This window comes from Nicotiana tabacum, chromosome 22 (assembly GCF_000715075.1).
Source record: "Nicotiana tabacum cultivar K326 chromosome 22, ASM71507v2, whole genome shotgun sequence".
Classification (NCBI taxonomy): Eukaryota; Viridiplantae; Streptophyta; class Magnoliopsida; order Solanales; family Solanaceae; genus Nicotiana; species Nicotiana tabacum.
In genome coordinates this window covers 174,978,020-174,995,084 of record NC_134101.1, presented here as the reverse complement: position 1 = coordinate 174,995,084, position 17,065 = coordinate 174,978,020, and the positions used below count along the sequence as shown (strand labels likewise).

The 17,065-nt window shown below is 35.3% G+C and overlaps 2 protein-coding genes across 2 annotated transcripts; one reads left to right on the top strand and one right to left on the bottom strand.

The window, feature by feature from the left end:
- The first annotated feature begins 1,156 nt into the window (after nucleotides 1-1,156).
- LOC107802807 (putative pectate lyase 8) lies at nucleotides 1,157-6,896 on the top strand. Its single transcript, XM_016626381.2, has 7 exons — nucleotides 1,157-1,354; nucleotides 1,624-1,677; nucleotides 2,122-2,199; nucleotides 4,515-5,157; nucleotides 5,252-5,355; nucleotides 5,448-5,586; nucleotides 6,086-6,896. Exons 1-7 carry the CDS (start codon nucleotides 1,275-1,277, stop codon nucleotides 6,305-6,307), a joined length of 1,320 nt encoding a protein of 439 aa, XP_016481867.1. The 5' UTR covers nucleotides 1,157-1,274; the 3' UTR covers nucleotides 6,308-6,896.
- Nucleotides 6,897-9,356: 2,460 nt separating this feature from the next.
- Nucleotides 9,357-12,788, bottom strand: LOC107802805 (putative kinase-like protein TMKL1). Its single transcript, XM_016626380.2, has 2 exons — nucleotides 11,295-12,788; nucleotides 9,357-10,218 (listed from the first exon to the last, which is right to left on the bottom strand). The coding sequence occupies exons 1-2, from the start codon at nucleotides 12,667-12,669 to the stop codon at nucleotides 9,581-9,583; spliced, it is 2,013 nt and encodes a 670-aa protein (XP_016481866.1). The 5' UTR covers nucleotides 12,670-12,788; the 3' UTR covers nucleotides 9,357-9,580.
- Between the last annotated feature and the right edge of the window lie 4,277 nt (nucleotides 12,789-17,065).

Sequence of the window (17,065 nt, the reverse complement as noted above, 5' to 3'; positions counted from 1 at the left end):
TTTTTATTAGTACGAAATGGATATTGAAGTGGATGAAAAAATAAAATACTATATATTGCTAATTCTTCAATTTCTATACACTGATAGCATACCAAATTCTACATTATCATCACCTACAAAAATTAATAGAAATAATAGCAGCAACAACAATAACAACAATAACAACGTCCCAGTATAATCTCACAAGTGGGGTCTGGGAGGATAATATGTACGCAGACCTTACCCATATCCCGAGGGGCAGAGAGGTTGTTTCCAGGAGACCCTCTGCCCAAGAAAGCAACAAGAGACGATATATTAGTACTATCAATAAACTCATAGTAAAATAACATAAAATAACAAAATAACATCAATATAAGAAATATAGGAAATACGAAAAAGATGGAAGGTATAATAATATTTAGCAGATAAAGTCCTGCATCAGTAGCTGACCAGTAGCATCCTAAGACTAACTCCTAACTGGCTAGTCACACTCTAGTGCGCTGTAGAAATATTCACAACTTTCCCCTAACCTACAACATTAATGCTCGACCTCCACAATTCTCTGTCAAGGGTCATGTCCTCAGTAATCCTAAGTCGCGCTATGTCCTGCCTGATCACCTCTCCCCAATACTTCTTAGGTCTCCCTCTATCTCTCCTCGTGCCCACCACAGCCAGTCGCTCACACCTCCTCACCGGTGCATCAATGCTCCTCCTTTGGATGTGCCCGAACCATCTGAGTCTTGCTTCCCGCATCTTGTCCTCCATGGAGCCACGCCCACTTTCTCTCGAAAAATTAATAGAAATAACTGCTCATTATAAATAAAAAAATTTAAATTGTCAGCTTTATACTAATTTTTTTCTCTTAGAGTATGGGAATAAGTGAATTCATTTGTCTAATTTTCAAAAAGACAGTTGGATAGTCAGTAATTCACAAATTAAATCCTAATAGTAACATTAGTTCAAATGTTAACAAGACAGCAAGAAATTAGGCAATTCCTATTTCTCTGTTTATTTTGAAAGCAAAACGCTTTAATAAGCAGTTTTAGTTGAATTTAACCTAACCCCAATCATAGATAGTAAACCCGGGTTAAGTATAATGAACAATGTCAAAGTTAGGCAACCACAGCACCTCCCGCTATTTATCTCTCTCTTCTTATTTCTCCTATAAAAAGGTTTCCTCCATTGAAGCTTTATCTCGGGCTCAATTTCCTCCACCATTTCCTTCAATTTTCTGAAAGAGAATCACATACATTGTACTGCTTTTGGAGACTCAGAATTTTTGAGATATTTCTCCAATGGCGGTCTCTTGGAGATCATGTCTATCATTGCTAGTTGTGATAATGCTAGCCATCAATAATGTCACTGCCAGTACCAGGTAATTGAGGTGGTTTCATTGTTTCAGAAGCTCATTTTCGGTAATGTCAAAGCAAATGAATTGATTTCGTTTTTTATTGAAATTCCACCTGAGGAAGTTCTGCATTTGCTAGATAATTTCTGAATTTGAGTGTGCTGAATACTCTCATCTGCTCTTTAACGACTCGATTTCTGTTTCTCAACTAGTTCTTATGAATAGAAACAATTAAGGAGCTAAACTCCACTAATTACTATTTGCTCATTGGATTTCGATTTTCGTTTCAATTGCAGTCCTGAAGAAGCAAAGCAATTTCAGAGCTTAAACATCTCGACAATGGCGAACAGGTAGATTTTCGATATTTTCTTTTTAGCTGTCACATACCATTTCATATTCTCTTCGTACACTATACTGGTGCATGTAGAATCAGTTAAAAATCAATCCGCATTCTAGAATCTAAAACGCGATATTGATCGCTCGCATAGATTGGATCTGGAAAATTTTGGTTCAATAACTCCGTTAAGACTCAAGCCCGTTCGTCCAGTGACTCCAAATTCCATAGGACAATAATTGCGCACCATAAATGTTCTGCTCCACCGCCACATTAGGCGCTAAAATTCATTATCTGTGTACTTCTTCCACGTATGAATTTTCTTTTTTCAATGTGTATAGAAACAAAACTATATATCAGAAGAGCTTTAGAAGAATTAAATTCCCTCAGTCCAAGTTGTGATTGTCAATGTAGATTCATCCAAGTCCTAAACGTCATTCAATTTGTTTAATCATTACAGGTTAAACGAAGAAAATGTACCAAACCATGAAAAACATGCTGTTGATGATCCAGATATGGTTGCTTCCATGGTAGACATGTAAGTTCTCTCTGCTTTCTCTATCATCAAGATGCTAATATTTAATCACTAGTATAATATTCAAAAATTTTAAGTTCTATTTTCCTATCAGCATTCATGTGTTTACAGTTAATGAACTGTACTAGGATATGAAATAATTCAACCCTCACATGATCCGTACATACCACAAAATGAAATGCGTTCACATGAGTTACTCTTTAATGTACACAGCATTTCCCACCTAACTTAATTTTCACCAGTCCAATTCCCGCTGCTTGCACTCCCTTCCCAAATTCATCCCTGCTTTCATTTTGACAGTAAAAGAGATTACTGAACATGACTCTGTCTTAAAGAATATAATGCACATGCAATGCGCCAAAACCGCCCTATGGCAGCCTTTATGAGCATGATTAGTTTAATTAATCCTGTTACTAAATTAATCAGAAAAATCAGTTTGGACAAATTAAAATTTTTTGCTTTGGGTAACGTGAAAATATATTTAGGCATCCAATCCGGTATTAGTACGGAACTCGAAATACCTTTTGGGAGAATTTAATCATTGATTAGCATAAGGCCATGTTAGTCATAAGTTGTAGTATCTCCTTTTTGTTTCCACATGCTCTTTGTTGCCAGATCCGCGCCTCACGCAACATTTTGATTAGTTTCATATGTCTTTTTCTTTCCTGTTATCCATGTTGAGCAGAGAAGGTGGCTTTACATATCAGTGCACATTGTTTGTTCGATTTTGGGTTTAACTTACTTTCTATCACGTTGCTCTCTTAAATATGCTTTTATTAAAATGTAAGGTCTCATGCATGTGTGTGTTAATGTCTCCCCTTGTGCCCATCTTATACGGAAATCACAGGCCAAAAACCATTCCCATTTGCTTTATCACGTGGCCAGGCGACAGATCAAACTAATTCCCCCTTTAACTAAGCATTAAAGATTGGCTAAGCCGAACACCCCAAACAAGAAAACTTATGGCCCATGCATCTCTTCCCACTTTTGAGTATAATTTAGCATCTGAAGCCATTTTTAGCTGCAAAATTTAGATCCTTTGTTGAAAATCACTATCTTATCCGCACTTCGACTTTTGCCAATATTAATTAATTCCAAGTAACTATCCATAAAAGATGTCATTTATTAGTAACCTGGAAAATAAGACAATTTAATTACATATTATAACAAGTTAAAATATGTTATTTTCTAAAAGAAATTACTCTATCAATGTATATAAGTTCAAGGTGCGGCCTTTTGAGTAAAAGGATCTGACGGCCTAATTAAATGGCACACCTAATCTTAAAGCACCAATGTGTAGATCAAACTCAAATTACATATGTAGCAAAAGAGGAACCACAGTGATTTTTACAAGAGGGATGTGCATTCCCACAAATAGTAAGCCACATAAATATGGCGTTGGCTCCGTACTTTGTGGCCCTGTCAAAGGGCATGAGCTCCAAAACAATCAGATCTGGGCTCACACCGGCAAATCCAAGATCCATCAGCTGGCTGTACTGACATAACCCCATCCCCATATTAAATGGCACTTGTCTGTTAATAAAGACTTACCCTAACGACACTTAGATGCATTTATCAGCCCACCTTATAGGTTTTATTTAAACATTTGTTAATTATTTTACAAGGAAAACGTGAAGAGTACCGTTCCGTATAGACCGTATTCCTCTACCCACTTTTATCACTTTCGCTAACTAACTTGACCTCAAAAGATATTTCTATTTTTGTCCATGTCCAATCAGCCAATTTTAATTTTGCTACTTGCTTCCCATAGATAATTCACTACTTTGCTTATCGAAAAGTATATACTCCATCCGTTCACTTTTACTTGACATGTTTTGACTTTTCATGCCCCTTAAGAAATAATAAATGAAGTGCATAATTTACCATGATGCCCATATTAATTGATGCATATTTTATTGGATTTGAGAAAATGATTTGAAATGAGTAATAAATATTGTGGGTATAATAGGAAAAACAAAATTATCTTTTCTTGATATGTGTAAAGTGACAAGTAGAAACGAAAATCTATTTTTAGTATACATACCAAGTAAAAGTGAACGAAATGAGTAAAATAAAAAGACAGCCCTGTGGTGCCAACTTTTACTGTTGCGCCATGACTCCTTTATGCTTATCAAAAAGTATATACTAGAATTATATTAACCAACTAAATTGGTAAATACTTGTACTAATTGAATAAGTGAGAAATCTTACCATTTTGCCACGAAGAAGTTGGAACTATTTGATGGATGGCGTTATACTAGCCATTGTATTAGGTGTAGCTATTTCTTAGCTTTAATTACAAATTCTTGATTACACAGGAGCATTCGGAATAGTACAGAGAGGAGGAAATTGGGTTTTTTCTCATGTGGAACTGGAAATCCTATTGACGATTGCTGGCGCTGTGACCGCAATTGGCAACGTAACCGCAAGCGCCTAGCCGATTGTGCTATTGGATTTGGACGCAATGCCATTGGTGGCCGCGATGGCAAGTACTACGTTGTCACTGACCCAGGTGACGATGACCCCGTAAATCCCAGACCTGGAACACTTCGTCATGCTGTAATTCAGGACAGACCATTGTGGATTGTGTTTAAACGGGACATGGTCATTACACTTAAGCAAGAGCTTATAATGAACAGTTTCAAGACAATTGATGGACGTGGTGTGAATGTTCATATTGCCAATGGGGCTTGCATAACTGTCCAATTTGTTACTAATATCATTATTCATGGCATCAATATTCATGATTGTAAACCAACTGGTAATGCCATGGTTCGTAGCTCGCCAGGTCACTATGGTTGGAGGACAATGGCTGATGGTGATGCCATTTCCATCTTTGGGTCCAGCCACATTTGGGTTGACCACAACTCTCTCGCTAACTGTGCTGATGGCCTCATTGATGCTATCATGGGATCAACTGCAATTACCATCTCCAACAATTATTTTACCCATCACAATGAGGTTAATTTTTATTTTTTTACCTATGTGCAGTAACTCTAGTCGATTCAAATGATCCACGTTTTCGGTCAAAGACTAACTATTGGTTAATAAACAGGTGATGCTATTGGGTCACAGCGACTCCTATGTTAGAGACAAGATTATGCAAGTGACTATTGCCTACAACCATTTTGGTGAGGGTCTCATTCAGAGAATGCCAAGGTACATGTGTGGTAAAATTTGTTCTGTTCCACTTAAACATTTTTTGTCATCTCTTCCTAGGCTAAAAGTATTGCAAAATGATGGATATGCAGGTGTAGACATGGTTATTTCCATGTGGTGAACAATGACTATACACACTGGGAGATGTATGCTATTGGTGGCAGTGCTTCTCCTACAATTAACAGCCAAGGCAACAGATACCTTGCCCCAGCCAACCCATTTGCCAAACAGGTTAGTTAATTTCTAACTTCTGCTGCTTTTTTTTTTTTATGGTAATTAGGTTAGCATAAGTAGAAGGTGCTAAGAATCCAAAACTGAAATGTTCTTATTTTAGAAAGAAGTAATTGAAGTTGGGTGGAATTTGGTTGGCAGGCAGGGGCGGATTTACGCTTATCGGAGCGGTGTCACGCGACACCGCTTCGTCAATTTTTTTTATTAAATATATGTATTAATATTGTACGGAAACTATTAAGTAGAAAAAAATTGACAATACTTGACATAAATTGTATGTTGTGTGTTGGTAATGTGTTTGATTTTTCTATAAGAGGTTAAAGGTTCAAACCTCAACTAAGACATTTTTCTTTTGTAAATATTTGCTTAAGACTCAACAAAATCAATAGATTAAGACTATTTCTTGTCTAAAAGTATGACAATCAAAGTTATATTTCAGTTTTTTTTTATAAATTTCGACACCGCTTACAAAAATTTCTGCGTACGCCCCTGTTGGCAGGTGACACATAGAGTGGAACCATCAGAAGGAGAGTGGAAGCGTTGGAACTGGAGATCAGATGGAGACCTTATGCTTAATGGAGCCTACTTTACCCCATCCGGACGTGGTGCTGGAGCCAGTTATGCTAGGGCATCAAGCTTAGCAGCCAAGTCCTCTTCACTAGTTGGCACTCTTACCTCAAATGCTGGTGCACTTACCTGCCGCAGGGGCCGCCAATGTTAATGTCCAAGACATTAAACATTTGGTGATGAACACAATCACATATTACTTTTACCTGTTCAGTGAAACTGTCACGAAATCTAGCCAATTTTCTTCATTTCTAATTCCTTCTCTACCTTTTGCATCCCTTCCTAAACATCACCAGCAAGAAATATATTTTTATTTTGCACATTTGAATCCCCTTGTCCATTGTTCCACCTGTCTAATGTACCAGTGCAGCAGCGTTCAACCTCGCCCTGCTTCAACGGGAAAATTAACTCCAGGATCTATGGAGCAGGTGTTGAAGTGTTGTCCTTCTCTCCTTGGAATCATTTATCCTTCTCTTCTACCAAGCTTGCTTTACAATCTTGATCAGCAAACTACATATCTTGAATATGGTTGATAGGAAATGGACTTCTTTTTTTTCCTTCTCCTCTCAATATGGACCATTCAGAAGCATAGTATTAATGATTGCAGACAAATATGAAAAAGAAACCCAAAAAAAGAAAGAAAGAGATGAAAGTTGATTTTCTGGTTTATTGTTAAACATCTTTAGCTTTAATTACTGAAACTGTCATCCTATATAATGTAATTATTTTATGGTTTTGCTTCATAATTCAAGTTATTGCTGCCTATTTCTTTTTTACTTTCCCACCTATTGTAAATGTCAAGGAATGAATGTTGACTTATTATGATGGTAATTGCAGTTTTCCTTGGCCTTAAATTGTTGAGTATTGCAGTAAACTGAATTGTTGTGCCAAACATGATTTGGAAGATATGGATGCCAGAAGGATTACATGTGATTAGGCAGAATAGTACATGCCCATTCCTTACCTACAAAACATGCCACCCACAAGTATCTTGCTGGCTTCCCAGCCTCTACTGCACACTGCCATGTGAAGTACTTCACCATTAATGCACTAGAGCAACCAGAACTTGAAACTCCTTGTTAGAAAATAATAAACAAAAATGGCTTTGAGGTGTGAAAATCGAACGTCGAGTTATCGCCTGTATACTAATTTAGGGAAATATAAATCGATTCTAATGATTCTCTTCAGGATACAACAAAGCCTGAAATAATACTTGTGATTTTCTATACTACTTCATTGGAAATTCTTGTGTATTTATAGGCAACAAACATACCCTTTCAGAAAAGATGTCTTGTTTCACAAACAGTCATATTCGGTTGGACCCTTTCATAACAGACATAACTATTTATTCGAATTTTGAATTTAAAATTCAAATAAATTTAATTTTTCTATCACAACATAAAATAATTAATTTTAGGATCCGACCCGGCCCGCGCACAAATTTCAAGTCCAAGTCTTTGATTATAATATATAAATATATAGTGTACTTAATTGCACACACTAAAAAGTATGTGTCCTAAATCAAATCATAAAAGGAACAAATGCTTAAAAGGCTTCAAAATTGTCTTCTCTCTTCCGATGTGGGATCAACCCACTTCCCAACTGGAATAACAAACTATCTTACACTCCTTACGAGTCCTTACTTAACAATTCAAGATAGGGTACTTCCAAATCAGGGTTGGGTGGGGAAGGAGCAACTCTCTGTGTATGAACGAGTTGAAGAGTTTGCCCCAAAAAAAGTAACAGGGAGCAAAAGAACGAGTGAGGCCTACTTCACATAGCCAAATCTCGTGCGACTTTTCATTTATACAATATTTGGATAGATAATATTATTTGCCGTCATTTCATGATGTCATGCTCCAACAATATGAGTAATAAACTCGTAATATTATAAAATAAAATAAAAAGTAAGTTACGAGATAAGAGAAAAAGAATAAGGTAGCAGCGCGAGTTCACCAAATCGGTCGTTTAATAAAGTGACACTTTTTGTCGTTACGTAACAACGAATTTAACGATACGATACAATAAAATTTAAATAATAATTAGTATGAGACTGAGACAACGAATGAAATGACATTGCTGCATTGATAAATTGGAGCAGTTATCAAGCTCTCCGCCAGCTTGAATGAAATAATAATCATAAAAATTTTGATAAGAAAAGTGGAAGCGAAACCCGTGGCCTTGAAGAATGTAATAATAATCATTAAAATTCGCTTCCCTTGTAAGAAAATCAGAGGAAAATTCAGAATCAAATGTGAAGGCGGGACAGATAGAGACCTATTGAATGGGCCATGCTGTCGTGATGGAAGCATGCCAAGGTATCTGTTTAACCTTTTCCCGGATCAGCAAACATGAAGGGCAATCCTACCTACCTCAAATTGACACAGCTGAATAACTAGAGTATATTAAGGCACTTGGTACATGACAGATATCATTAAACCTTAGCTTTTGAAATTGGTGTCGAGAAGAAGAAGAAGAGAACCTTTAAACTCCAAACATGACTAATTTATTCTCTTACTGGGCTTTTGTTCGGTACCCGATTTTCTCATTCAAGTAGTCCATTACCACCGGGTAAGGAGGGAGAAATTCAAAAATAGCCAAATTTCAAAAATAGTCACAATTTTAAAAGTAATTGAAATTTAGCCACTTTTCATATAAAGATAAATTTGAATGAAAACACTGTTCATAATCCGGAAAAATATTATACTGGAGTTCCAGTATAATATATCGGTCCAGCATAATATACCGGAGATTGGAGCACAATTATACTGGAACTTTCCGCGTGTTGGAGTTCCAACATAATATTCTGGAAGTTCATACACAGGTGCACCGATCTCCAATATATTATGGAGAAGCTTTCCGTGTTACAGTAAAATAGTGGCTATTTTTCAATAACTTTGCAAATGCTGCCTATTTTTAAATGACTAGTCCAAAAACTGGCTAGCCCGTGCTATTTTTACGCAGTCCCCAGTGGCCCTTTACTGTCTATGAATCCAGTTGTGTTGGACTTCAATTAACCTTTGTGGCGGTTTACTTAGAAGCTTAAACTGGTCAGCTTTATGTTTACGGGACTATCATCATTTCATAGAAATGATGGAGAAAATAAAATCTTTTTTGACCCCACACAATCTAAAATTTGGAGCACATTCAAAGTTCCTTTTGCATCATTATCTTACAGAAGATGGGCTAGTTGCAGGGACAGATTGAAAGAGAGAAAAAAAGCACACTATAATATCCAATTTGCTGTCTAACGTGACATATTGTCTATTGTCAATTTGTCTATGGAAAGATTTTCCCTAACAATGCAAAGCCAAAGATAAATAGTTGAAAGAGTAAGAAAGCTATAACCATTTAGCCCTCTTTCCTTTAGGAAAAAAAAGAGGCATAATATGAAACAATACTCATTACTAAAATCACAACATGAGCTTTAAAAGGGAGTACCACTTCCACTCCTAGTTTCAGCAGGGCTGTACAAAGCAGACCGGTTTCTCGGTCTGTTCTCCTCCAACTGCCGTACGACTTCTTCCATCGACGGTCTAACGGTAGCCACAGGAGCACAACAACCCATCGCAAGTCTCAAGGCTTGTACCAAACCTTCTTCCATTGGATTCCTAATTCCCTTCAGAAGTTCCACGTCGAATACCTCCATTGTTGTTTCCTCCAAAACGGCTACTTTCACTAGTGCAGGCAAATCAACATTGTCGCCATTTCTTCCATTCTTTCCAGGCTTCTTTCCTAGCAGAATCTCCAGTAGTAGGATTCCAAAAGCGTAAACATCAGTTCTCGAATTGCACTTCTTCATTCTTTGCAGCTCAGGTGGCTTGTAACCATCAGCTTTTGCGAGTGCTATGATTTCATCAGCTACAGCTGGGATCATTATCTTGTCAAGTCCAAATTCAGTAAGCCTGGCAACGAAGAATTCATCGACAAGAACATTCTTTGACCTAACATTCCCATGGGTAATGGGTGTTTCCAGACCATGAAGGTGTGCTAGTCCTCTGGCTATGCCCAATGCTATTTTGTGTCGCCTAGCCCAATTCAATACTGGCTTCCCAACTCTTGATTCTGAACACAATCAGGAAATATCATAATCAAATTTGATACAGAAACAGCCACAATAAGTGTGACTATATTAGGTCTGAAAGTCAAATGCTGTGATTTAAATAATTTAATACTATCCGAATCCACTTTACAGGGATTGCCTAGAGCCAAAATCAACATATCGCTTTCTCTGATAAAAGAGTAATACTAGTTGTTCTTAAAGACGGAAGATTACTGGTACAAAGTGACTGAAGATGCGGTCACTTATACCTTCATTTACCACAATTTCCTAATAGTTCTTCCTATGCCTGATGGATATTCTTTAAGACAGAGTGATGGCACAAAACTTGCATAGCAAATCAAGGTTGAAAGAACGATAAAACAGCCACAAAATCTTAGGCATGCATGAAGCTTGTAAAAGAATGAGTGAAGCTTACCTGTCCAAGCTTAAATGCTGGGAAATGAGCTATGATCAGTTCATCTAGGGCTACATAGTTCTTGAAAGTAAAATAATAGATGAATGGTTGACCTAGGCATCTAATACTGATATCCATAGTCTAGAGATAATGAGCTATTTTTTTTTGTTGGATGAGTAAGCAAATATAATGAGGCTACTTCTTCTTTGTTGGCAAAATAGGTACTCATGGTAGTTCGTGTATGCAAGAGTACACAAGAAATGCAAGATTAAGCACAGGAGAGGATATAGGTAGGATTAACTTATCTATAGTTCAGAATAAGTCAAACATGCTCGCTATTCCTGTGACTTCTTATCTCTATTCGGTTCTTTAGATTACTAATTCAGTTACTCTTAAGATGTTGATTCAATCAAATTTATAATTTCATGGTTGTTTTCATTGATGTAATTATGCACTAATACTCCACTTACGACCAAACCTTGAGGAAGAGGCTGCAACTTCTGTGGTTTAAAACCATTAATCCTTTATATTGCTCCACACACATGAAGCAATGACTAATACAAGAATTTCAACTCATCATAATCAGAAATATTCATCTACATGAGACTGAGTAAACTTGCGTTGATTTCATTAGTAGAACTTGAAAGAGTAAGCATGAAAGCATAAAAGAAGATAAGAATTTACCATGTAAGAGTTCATGAAGATTTCTGTTGGGGAGATAATCGTAAATGAGAAGCTTCTCCCCTCTCTTCCCTTGATAGAAGGCTCTCAAAGGAATCAAATTCTCATGTCTAACTTTTCCCAGATGTTTAATCACAGATAAACATGAACTTCCATCCTTACAACTGCCTTCCCTCAACAACCTCAAAGCAATGGTTCCACCATCAGCTAATTTTGCCTTATAAATAGTCCCATAACTAGTCTTCTCCATCACTTGCCCCGTCGCATTCAGCACATCCTCCAGTGTCAGATGCTCACCCCCTTGAAACAAGATTAACTTCCCCTCACCACCACCGCCATCGCCAGTTTCCTCATCTTCAACTTCCTCAAATTCATCCTCTTCTTCATCTGCATGTTTTCTCTTTTTCCCTTGAAAATACCCAATCAACAATGACACCACAACCACCATTGCACTCATCAAACCAATAACAATACCATCAATTGCACCAGGACTCAAACCAGAGCTTCCACTACAAGGCCCTAAAGGATGCCCACAAAGAGTAGGATTGTTCCCCTCAAAAACCTCCACACCAAACTTTGATTCCCCAAAATTTGGCAACACCCCACTAAAATTATTGTGTGAAAGATTCAATTTTTCCAGCTTTAATGCAGCTAAAGTGTCAGGAACTGGCCCAGAAAAATTGTTATCCCCCAAATCAAGATCTTTAAGACCATTAAACCTAGTTATAAATTCAGGAAAATACCCAGAAAACATGTTTTGCCCAAAATCAAGAAACTGCAAATTTTTACAAGTAGCATCAGGCAATGCAGGGTTAGGAAGAGAACCAGACAAAGAATTACCATGAAGCCTGAGAGAAACAAGCCTATCACAAAGATTCCATATTGAAGCTGGAACTGTCCCACTCAGAGTGTTGCTACTCAACTCAATATCAGAGAGAGAAGAGCTGTAGCCAAGCTCAAGAGGAATGTTCCCATGGAGTGAATTAACACCAAGATAAAGACTTTGCAATGTAGAAAGCTCACCAAGTTCTCTTGGGAGTGTTCCAGTGAGATTAGCTGATGGCAACTGAAGAGAAACAAGATGCAAAGATGGGTTTCTGTAAAGTAAAAGACTTGTCCATTGAGGTGAAGAGAGGTCAGTGCAGAGCAAAGAAGTTCCATTGATGAAAACCCATTTGAGACCTCTCCATTGACAGAGTGGAACTGAAGTGTTCCAAGAAGATAACAACAAATTCTCTGAACTGCCCTGAAGTGAGGGTTTGATCTTTAGCAAGAGAAGCTCAACATCAGATGCAGCAGCAGCAGAAGAAGTGTACAAGCTAGTGAAGGCTATGAAAAAGAGAATGTACAAGGAGAGAAGCAGCCTCTGAAGTGCCATGAATGAAGTGAAGAGGAAAAAGACACAAGTAAAAGAGGAGTGTGATGAGTGAGGGAAATGGAGAGTTTTTTGTTGGGGTTTTTCTTTTTGGGAAAGCTGACAACTTTTTTTACTACAAACCAGCTCTTAGTACTTGCTTTCATTTAATTATACATCTCTATAATTAAAATGCATAACAAGGGCTTCACAAAAACATAATAGTAGTCAGCTAAAATCGCACATAAAACTAGTTAAACAATGTGAAATCTTTTAGAGAAGAGGGTCAAAAATATTTATATATCATACTCCTTCCGTTCACTTTTACTTGTTCATCATTTTAAAAATAAATTTTCATTTTTACTTGTCCACTTTTACATATTAAAATAAAATAATTTATTTTTTCTATTTTGCCCTTAGCATTAATTATCATTCCAAATCATTTTTCAAATTCATTAAGACTATATACCAATTAATATGGGTATCATAGTAAATTATGCACTTTATTTATTGCTCCCTCCGGTTCACAATAAGTGATCAGTTTACTTTTTCATTTTGGTTCAAAATAAGTGTCCAGTTAGATAACCAAGAAAAAATTTAATTTGTTTTTCCCTTTTACCCTTATGTGGATATCCCTAAAAAGTTTTCTCACTCCTCACTATAACTATGTGACCAATATTTAATAAGGATAATTTAGTCATACTAGGTATTTTTGTATATGATTTAGAATTTTCTTAATGGGCGTGCTAAAATGAAACTGCTCACTTATTGTGAACCGGAGGGAGTAGTTCTTAAGGGGTGTGCAAAGTCAATAATGAACAAGTAAAAATGAACGGAGGGGTACAAAATATTCAATTTGTCCTTTCTTATATTTTGGTTCTTTAACATTTTTATTATTAATAATTATCCCACACTTATTGTACATACAATTCAATCTAAATTATAGCCGAGGTAATTTTAGATCATAATTGGTAATACTAAATTATTATTGGAACTTTATTGAAGGTAAGAACAAATGCGAAACTATTTACTGATGGTAAAAAGTATAAATAACTTCAAAATATAATAAAGACTAAAATTAAGATGTGATGGTATGAAATCATCTGCACTACTTTAATTAGTTTGATACTAAGGGATAGTTGATTGATTTTAGCACCAGTAGAGTTCTTAAAGGTTGTGATGAATAATCTACATTGCTTGCATTCTTTAATAATCTTATTGAATCCTCAAAAAATAGTTTTTTAAAGAATCCTAAGTAACATAGTGAATAATAATGTGTGAGGGAATGCAATAGTACACGGGGGGGGGGGGAGACAGTATCAGATATGCTGTCAACATGTATATGACAAAAATCGGCACGCTTGTCTTTGAAACTGCTGATTTTGTTTTGTCTTAATTTTCAAAAAGCATTGGTTTCTTCCTTTCCTTTGAGAAATGAGAAGAAGAAGAAGGGAGATTATTTGCTAAACGACAGCTATTAGGCAAACGAGGAAGGTCAAGTGTATTTGACTATTGATTCTCTGTGGGGGCCACACGTGTCCACAGATTTTTCCGTTTCCAAGTTTCGAACGCTGGGGAGTGGTAGGGTGCAAAAACTTCGGTGTTTACATATTAATTCAATAAATATATTTTCACAAACATATCTATAATTAGGGGTGTACAAAGGAAACCGACAAACAGCACTAACCCGATAATCCGAGTCAAACCGAAAAAAAAAATCCGACTATAATTTGGTCGACTATAATTGGTTTGGTTTGGTTTGGTTTTAACTAAAGAAAGTCAAACCGAAACCAAATTAATCTCACATTACATATATAGAAATTTTAGATATATTTAATATATAAATATACTTATTGTGATGTAATTTATAAATATTTTTTAAAAATTTTCATAATTTTATCTTTTAAGGTATTATTTCAAGGTTAGACTTAGAACTTTTGAATGCTCCAATAAATTTTATAGCCATTAATATTAGTAAATTAAATAATGCTAACAAAAGCCCAAACCAAAATCAAATCAATACTAATGCTAACAAAAGACATTTAATTTAATATTACGAACGAGAATGTATTGAATATCTATTTTTTATTTTGCAATAATTTAGATAAAAATGCATAACCTATTTTTATTTTTCTTTAGCGTTTAGTCATGTAATTAATACTCCTTTATTAGTCTATTTATTTTAGCATGACTTAGTACTTTTGATTATGTTTATTTTTATTATGACTTTTTAATTAGCAATATTTATATTACATAATTTTATTGTCTTTATTGTTGAATATTTTAGGATAATGCCATGACACATATTATATTTTGTATTATTTTTTGGAAAATACTTTATATAATTGTATCTGACTAGGATTAAAGAAATATTTTGAGCATACATTATATGTTGTTCTACGAAGATTTTACCGGAAAAAAATTCGAAAAACCCGAAAACTCGAGATTGAAAAGCCCGAGTTTTTTTGGTTTGGTTTGGTTTGGTTTAGTCTTTAGATTTAATAACCCGACATAATTAGTTTGGTTTGGTAATTGTAAAATCCGAATCAACCCGACATATGTACGCCCCTAGTTATAATTATGATAAATTAATACTTATTTTCACAATAATTTTGTGACTTAATAATTTACATAGATTTGACATAAAAATTGGTGCAAATAAATTTTTATCGAGCGGATACTGTGTTGCGGGCTCAAGGGTATCTTTTTGAAAATGGATTACATAAGGGCCAATGTTTTTTGTGGGTCACTACTAGTCATCAATTAAAGGGAGAGCATATTGTCCATCCACTACAACCTATTTAAACCAAACGGACCCTGCAATTGTTTGCAATACATACAAAAGGAGAAGTGACGCTCGCGTGACTAGAAAAGTTGGTAGAGATATCAAGTTATCAACACACTAAAGTAAGCGGGAAGTTTTATTGCGTGCCTCACATAAATTGTGCGATGTTCTTTTTTTCTCACAAATTTGTGGACCTCAATCTTATATTTTTGAGTGCATAAAAATTTAGGTCCACAAAACTGTAAGACAAAAAAAATGTCTCATACAACTAGTGTCAGTTGTATGAGACACAAAATAAAATTTTCTCAAGAGGTGAATCCTTAAATTTTGTTTGGAATTAGGTAGGTCCTTTCATAATCAAACAGCACTCATCCGGAGTACGAGTGTTAAATTTAGTTCGGAAAAATCCGCCTATCTGGCTCAAGTTTGGACGAGTTTAGCATAATATGTTATTATTAGCGGGTAAATTTGAGCACAACACAAATCCTTTTTCGTCGCAACACAAATTAGCCTTTTTAAAGCTTGTGCAATTAAATAAAAGAAATTTAGATTTGATTGGTTAGATATAACCATATTAAATATAGGAAAAAACTTATGTTACTTGATTGGTAATTAAACAAAAAAAATGAATAAATAAACAAATGAAAATAATTTCGTCTTAGGCGGATTGAGTTATGGCGCTTGTTTGATATTCCAAATTAACACACCCATCCTGACCCAATTAAATTTTGTGCAAACTTGTTTATTGATTCATCATTCAACAAACCATTTAGCTCGCCCAAATTTAGCTTAATTCACCCATTTGAATCCACTTATTGAGCTTCATGATATGTTATTGTCGAAATGTCACTTTCTTCATTCCACAAAGAACGAAGAACGACGCGTCCCTGCATACAATATTGTAAACACAACCACTTTGTGTGAATTTGAATATTGATTTCTTGATATGTTAAAATAAAATTTGTTTCCAATTATACAAAAGTACTAAGAGACATAATTATAGTTAAAAATATTTGAAACTATCATTATGAAAGAAAAAAAAACCTGACATTAAACTTTTCAGATGATAACGGTGCAATTCTTTTGGAACTGAGGGAATATTATAGCTACTTTCACAACGGAAAAAGACAGATAACCAATTTTGATTTTGGGATTTCTTCCCTTAACGTATTAAATATGACTATCATTTTGTTTATTTAGGTATTGTGTAGATCAACCGTTTAAAAAGATTTTGGTTGATTTTGATCAGCGCCGACAAGTCCCATTTTAGGATGTGCTTTTCTAGATCGAAATTCAAATGGCCAATTAACCTACTCCATCAGTTCACTTTTACTTTCATGTATATTAAAAATTAATTTTTATTTTTACTTGTTACTTTATGCATATTATGAGAAGAAATTTTTCTGTTATACCCGTAGTTAGGGGTGTACAAATCAAATCAAAAAATCGCACCAAACCGAAAAGTCAAATCAAACAGGTTAAAAAACCCAATTTGGTTCGGTTTGATCTGGTTTGGTATTGAGTTAAAAAACCCGAACCAACCCGACATATAAATATATAATTTTTTAAATATATTTTTAAGATTTTATATAAATTTTTCTTTAAAAATTGTCTAGAAATATTTGTGATTCTCTT

What these genes read in the sequence shown, in the direction of transcription:
- LOC107802807 (XM_016626381.2), top strand. Translation starts at nt 1,275, where the DNA reads ATGGCGGTCTCTTGGAGATCATGTCTATCATTGCTAGTTGTGATAATG. An exon ending in GTTGCTTCCATGGTAGACAT is followed by an intron (nt 2,200 to 4,514) that starts GTAAGTTCTCTC and finishes TTGATTACACAG; the next exon opens with GAGCATTCGGAATAGTACAG. An exon ending in ATTTTACCCATCACAATGAG is followed by an intron (nt 5,158 to 5,251) that starts GTTAATTTTTAT and finishes GTTAATAAACAG; the next exon opens with GTGATGCTATTGGGTCACAG.
- LOC107802805 (XM_016626380.2), bottom strand. Translation starts at nt 12,669, where the DNA reads ATGGCACTTCAGAGGCTGCTTCTCTCCTTGTACATTCTCTTTTTCATA. An exon ending in TCTTCATGAACTCTTACATG is followed by an intron (nt 10,219 to 11,294) that starts GTAAATTCTTAT and finishes GATTGTGTTCAG; the next exon opens with AATCAAGAGTTGGGAAGCCA.